The following is a 6500-nucleotide window of genomic DNA, read 5'->3' on the forward strand; positions in this document are numbered from 1 at the left end:
TTTAAAATCTCCTCAGATTCTCCTCGAGTCTGAGCTGTGTGAACTTTTCATCGCTCGTTTAAAAATCATTTAAGACCAAAAAATCCTGTAGTGTGTAACGACCTTAACTTAAACATAAATATTAAAACAAATACAACTAAAAGACTTCTCTAAAATGTGTGTAAAAGTGTAAATGTGTGTTAAAGTGTGTACCTGTGTGTAAATGTGTAAAAAAGTGTGAATGTGTGTAAAAGTGTGTAAAATTATGAATGTGTGTAAATCTGTGTAAAGTGTGTAAATGTGGAAAAGTATACAAACATATGTAAAAGTGTGTAAAAGTGTGAATGTGTGTAAAAGTGTGTGTAAATGTGTAAAAGTATATAAACGTGTGTAAAAATGTGTAAAACTGTAAAACAGTGTAAATGTTCAAACATTTGTAAAAGTGTGTAAAATGTGTCATGTGTAAAAGTGTGTGAAAGTGTGTAAAATGTGTCATGTGAAAAAGTGTGTGAAAGCGTGTATGTGTAAAAGAGTGTGTGTGTGTGTGAGTAAAGTGTGTAAAGTATGTAAAAGTGTGTGTGTGTAAAAGTGTAAATGTGTGTAAAGTGTGTATATGTGTGTAAAGTGTGTAAAGTGAGTATGTGTATAAAGTATGTAAAGTGTGTAAAAGTGTGTATGTGTGTAAAGTGTGTAAAATGTGTATGTGTGTAAAGTGTGTAAAAGTGTGTATGTGTGTAAAGTGTGTAAAAGTGTGTATGTGTGTAAAGTGTGTAAAGTATGTAAAGTGTGTAAAATGTGTAAGTGTGTAAAATGTGTAAGTGTGTATGTGTGTAAAAGTGTGTAAAGTGTGTATGTGTGTAAAGTGTGTAAAAGTGTGTATGTGTGTAAAGTGTGTAAAGTATGTAAAGTGTGTAAAATGTGTAAGTGTGTAAAGTGTGTAAAATGTGTAAGTGTGTATGTGTGTAAAAGTGTGTAAAGTGTGTAAGTGTGTAAAGTGTGTAAAGAATGTAAAGTGTGTATGTGTGTAAAAGTGTGTAAAGTGTGTAAGTGTGTAAAGTATGTAAAGTGTGTAAAATGTGTAAGTGTGTAAAGTGTGTAAAATGTGTAAGTGTGTATGTGTGTAAAAGTGTGTAAAGTGTGTATGTGTGTAAAAGTGTGTAAAGTGTGTATGTGTGTTTGACGTCAGGATGAGTCTCCGCAGAGTCACCATCACCTGTCTGCTCCTGTCGCTGCTCCTGTCGCTGCACCTGGACACGTCTGAGGGACACATCACCTTCTTCAGCCCCAGAGAGATGATGCTCATGAAGGTAAGATCTAAACCAGGACTAAACCAGGACTAAACTGGGTCTAAACCAGGACTAATCCAAGTATAAACCAGGACTAAACCAGGTCTAAACTGGGTCTAAACCAGGACTAAACCAGGTCTAAACCAGGACTAAACCAGGTCTAAACCAGGACTAAACCAGGACTAAACCAGGACTAAACCAGGACTAAACCAGGACTAAACCAGGTAAACCCTAAACCAGGACTAAACCAGGACTAAACCAGGTCTAAACCAGGACTAAACCAGGAAACCAGGTCTAAACCAGGACTCCAGACAGACTGGGACTGTGCAGATTAAAGTGAGGATTGTGGATTAGAGTCTCTTGAGGATCAGACCTGGTGGAATCAGATTATCTGTGTGCACTTTTACTTTTCATTTACAAAAACAAACGAGACTTTTACTTTTATTACAAACACAAAGACGGGGATTTAACCCACAACCTCCTGCACTTTTACATGTCATTAACAAAACACAGAGACGGGGATTTAACCCACAACCTCCTGCACTTTTACATGTCATTAACAAAAACACAGAGACGGGGATTTAACCCACAACCCCTGCACTTTTACATGTCATTAACAAAAACACAGAGACGGGGATTTAACCCACAACCTCCTGCACTTTTACATGTCATTAACAAAACACAGAGACGGGGATTTAACCCACAACCTCCTGCACTTTTACATGTCATTAACAAAAACACAGAGACGGGGATTTAACCCACAACCTCCTCCACTTTTACATGTCATTAACAAAAACACAGAGACGGGGATTTAACCCACAACCTCCTGCACTTTTACATGTCATTAACAAAAACACAGAGACGGGGATTTAACCCACAACCTCCTGCACTTTTACATGTCATTAACAACAACACAGAGACGGGGATTTAACCCACAACCTCCTGCACTTTTACATGTCATTAACAAAAACACAGAGACGGGGATTTAACCCACAACCTCCTGCACTTTTACATGTCATTAACAAAAACACAGAGACGGGGATTTAACCCACAACCTCCTGCACTTTTACATGTCATTAACAAAAACACAGAGACGGGGATTTAACCCACAACCTCCTGCACTTTTACATGTCATTAACAAAAACACAGAGACGGGGATTTAACCCACAACCTCCTGCTGCTGTGGGGCTTTAGTTTAGTTTCACTTTTTATCTGTGGCACTTTTACTCATTTAGAAAATAACAGAATATCACACAACAACAGTGAGCGGACTCGCCTCTCCACAGACCTGGTTTAGTTCTGGTTTAGTCCTGGTTTAGTTCTGGTTTAGTCCTGGTTTAGTCCTGGTTTAGTCCTGGTTTAGTCCTGGTTTAGTCTGGTTTAGTTCTGGTTTAGTCCTGGTTTAGTCCTGGTTTAGTTCTGGTTTAGTTCTGGTTTAGTCCTGGTTTAGTCCTGGTTTAGTTCTGGTTTAGTCTGGTTTAGTTCTGGTTTAGTTCTGGTTTAGTCTGGTTTAGTTCTGGTTTAGTCCTGGTTTAGTTCTGGTTTAGTCTGGTTTAGTCCTGGTTTAGTCCTGGTTTAGTTCTGGTTAGTTCTGGTTTAGTCCTGGTTTAGTCCTGGTTTAGTTCTGGTTTAGTTCTGGTTTAGTCCTGGTTTAGTCCTGGTTTAGTTCTGGTTTAGTTCTGGTTTAGTTCTGGTTTAGTCCTGGTTTAGTTCCTGGTTTAGTCCTGGTTTAGTTCTGGTTTAGTCCTGGTTTAGTCCTGGTTTAGTTCTGGTTTAGTCCTGGTTTAGTTCTGGTTTAGTCCTGGTTTTTAGTCCTGGTTTAGTTCTGGTTTAGTCCTGGTTTAGTTCTGGTTTAGTCCTGGTTTAGTCTGGTTTAGTTCTGGTTTAGTTCTGGTTTAGTCCTGGTTTAGTCCTGGTTTAGTCCTGGTTTAGTTCTGGTTTAGTTCTGGTTTAGTCCTGGTTTAGTCCTGGTTTAGTTCTGGTTTAGTCCTGGTTTAGTTCTGGTTTAGTCTGGTTTAGTTCCTGGTTTAGTCCTGGTTTAGTTCTGTTTAGTCCTGGTTTAGTCCTGGTTTAGTTCTGGTTTAGTCTGGTTTAGTCCTGGTTAGTCCTGGTTTAGTTCTGGTTTAGTCCTGGTTTAGTCCTGGTTTAGTCCTGGTTTAGTTCTGGTTTAGTTCTGGTTTAGTCCTGGTTTAGTCCTGGTTTAGTTCTGGTTTAGTCCTGGTTTAGTCCTGGTTTAGTTCCTGGTTTAGTCCTGGTTTAGTCTGGTTTAGTTCTGGTTTAGTCCTGGTTTAGTCCTGGTTTAGTTCTGGTTTAGTCCTGGTTTAGTTCTGGTTTAGTCCCTGGTTTAGTCCTGGTTTAGTTCTGGTTTAGTCCTGGTTTAGTTCTGGTTTAGTCCTGGTTTTCCTGGTTTAGTTCTGGTTTAGTCCTGGTTTAGTTCTGGTTTAGTCCTGGTTTAGTCCTGGTTTAGTCCTGGTTTAGTTCTGGTTTAGTCCTGGTTTAGTTCTGGTTTAGTCCTGGTTTAGTTCTGGTTTAGTCCTGGTTTAAGTCCTGGTTTAGTTCTGGTTTAGTCCTGTTTTAGTTCTGGTTAGTCCTGGTTTAGTCTGGTTTAGTCCTGGTTTAGTTCCTGGTTAGTCTGGTTTAGTTTGGTTTAGTCCTGGTTTAGTTCTGGTTTAGTCCTGGTTAGTTCTGGTTTAGTTCTGGTTTAGTCCTGGTTTAGTTCTGGTTTAGTTCTGGTTTAGTTCCTGGTTTAGTTCTGGTTTAGTCCTGGTTTAGTCCTGGTTTAGTCCTGGTTTAAGTTCTGGTTTAGTCCTGGTTTAGTCCTGGTTTAGTCTGGTTTAGTCCTGGTTTAGTTCTGGTTTAGTCCTGGTTTAGTCCTGGTTTAGTCCTGGTTTAGTCCTGGTTTAGTCCTGGTTTAGTTCTGGTTTAGTTCTGGTTTAGTTTTTTAGTCCTGGTTTAGTTCTGGTTTAGTCCTGGTTTAGTTCTGGTTTAGTCCTGGTTTAGTTCTGGTTTAGTTCTGGTTTAGTTCTGGTTTAGTCTGGTTTAGTTCTGGTTTAGTTCTGGTTTAGTCCTGGTTTAGTCCTGGTTTAGTCCTGGTTTGTTCTTCAGGAGCGTGAGGGGAAAAAGGACGTGGAGCCTCGATCTGAAGATGGACAGTTTCAGGACGTGAACCTCCAACCTCCTGAGACCGAACACGGAGCCGCACCTGTAAGACACCTGCACCTGCCTGCACCTGTCTGCTCCTGTCTGCACCTGTCTGCTCCTGTCTGCACCTGCCTGCACCTGTCTGCTCCTGTCTGCACCTGTCTGCACCTGCCTGCACCTGTCTGCACCTGTCTGCTGCCTGCCTGCTCCCTGTCTGCACCTGCCTGCACCTGTCTGCTCCTGCCTGCACCTGCCTGCTCCTGTCTGCACCTGCCTGCACCTGTCTGCACCTGTCTGCTCCTGCCTGCACCTGCCTGCTCCTGTCTGCACCTGCCTGCACCTGCCTGCACCTGTCTGCTCCTGTCTGCACCTGCCTGCACCTGTCTGCTCCTGTCTGCTCCTGCCTGCACCTGCCTGCTCCTGTCTGCTCCTGTCTGCACCTGCCTGCTCCTGTCTGCCCTGTCTGCACCTGCCTGCACCTGCCTGCCTGTCTGCTCCTGTCTGCACCTGTCTGCACCTGTCTGCACCTGCCTGCACCTGCCTGCTCCTGTCTGCTCCTGTCTGCTCCTGTTTATTCTTATTTATTCTGTGTTTTCTTTAGATTTTTTCAACATGATATTGGTCCAGGCAATATTTAATTTAAATTGTTATATTTTTTCAAATTCTTTTTCAAAATTGGCCCAGGCAATTAAATTTTTTTTGTTTTGTTTATTATTTTATTTTTATTATTATTATTTTTTTTACTTTAATTTATATTTTTTTCCAAATTGGTCCAGGCTATTTTTATTTTACTTTATTTAAATTTTATTTTATTTAAATATATTTTTACTTTTTTTTTTTTTTTTTTTTTTTTTTCTTATTTCAAAATTGATCCACACAGTTTTATTGTCATTTGAGTTTATACATTTTTTTAAATTTATTTAAAATGTGAATTTTTAATAAAAAATTGTTATTTAAATTTTTTTTATTTTATTTTATTGTATTTGACTTAAAAAGAAATGGTCCAAAAGTCACTTCACATCACAAACAGTAACACGAGACAAACAACCTAAAAAACATGTTCAAAACATGTGGAGTAAATCTGCCACTTTCTGCCGTTTTTAATTCAATTAACATCAGAACATTTCACACGTGCAGATACTGACCACAGACACATGGACCGTTTCACACGTGCAGATACTGACCACAGACACGTGGACCGTTTCACACGTGCAGATACTGACCACAGACACGTGGACCGTTTCACACGTGCGGACACTGACCGCAGACACGTGGACCGTTTCACACGTGCACGGACACTGACCGTTTCACACGTGCAGATACTGACCACAGACACGTGGACCGTTTCACACGTGCAGATACTGACCACAGACACATGGACCGTTTCACACGTGCAGATACTGACCACAGACACGTGGACCGTTTCACACGTGCAGATACTGACCACAGACACGTGGACCGTTTCACACGTGCGGACACTGACCGCAGACACGTGGACCGTTTCACACGTGCGGACACTGACCGCAGACACGTGGACCGTTTCACACGTGCAGATACTGACCGCAGACACGTGGACCGTTTCACACGTGCGGACACTGACGGCAGACACGTGGACCGTTTCACACGTGCGGACACTGACGGCAGACACGTGGACCGTTTCACACGTGCGGACACTGACGGCAGACACGTGGACCGTTTCACACGTGCGGACCCTGACCGCAGACACGTGGACCGTTTCACACGTGCGGACACTGACGGCAGACACGTGGACCGTTTCACACGTGCAGATACTGACCGCAGACACGTGGACCGTTTCACACGTGCGGACCCTGACCGCAGACACGTGGACCGTTTCACACGTGCGGACCCTGACCGCAGACACGTGGACCGTTTCACACGTGCGGACACTGACACGACACGTGACCGTTCACACGTGCGGACACTGACACACGTGGACCGTTTCACACGTGCGGACACTGACGGCAGACACGTGGACCGTTTCACACGTGCGGACCCTGACGGCAGACACGTGGACCGTTTCACACGTGCGGACCCTGACCGCAGACACGTGGACCGTTTCACACGTGCGGACCC

The 6500-nt window shown here is 42.7% G+C and overlaps 1 protein-coding gene across 1 annotated transcript in view; it reads left to right on the top strand.

The window, feature by feature from the left end:
• The window catches only part of mlnl (motilin-like), a 9274-nt gene extending 3566 nt beyond the window's left edge, over window positions 1–5708 (top strand). Inside the window, exons 2-4 of the mRNA XM_055160974.1 lie at window positions 1166–1286; window positions 4371–4496; window positions 5544–5708. Of these exons, the coding sequence (XP_055016949.1) occupies window positions 1167–1286; window positions 4371–4496; window positions 5544–5708 (411 nt within the window). The 5' untranslated portion in view covers window position 1166. The remainder of the gene's footprint in view (window positions 1–1165; window positions 1287–4370; window positions 4497–5543) is intronic.
• The last annotated feature ends 792 nt before the right edge of the window (window positions 5709–6500 follow it).

Source organism: Boleophthalmus pectinirostris, unplaced genomic scaffold (genome assembly GCF_026225935.1).
Source record: "Boleophthalmus pectinirostris isolate CB_2022bp ecotype Guang Dong unplaced genomic scaffold, ASM2622593v1 HiC_scaffold_3, whole genome shotgun sequence".
Taxonomy (NCBI): domain Eukaryota; kingdom Metazoa; phylum Chordata; class Actinopteri; order Gobiiformes; family Gobiidae; genus Boleophthalmus; species Boleophthalmus pectinirostris.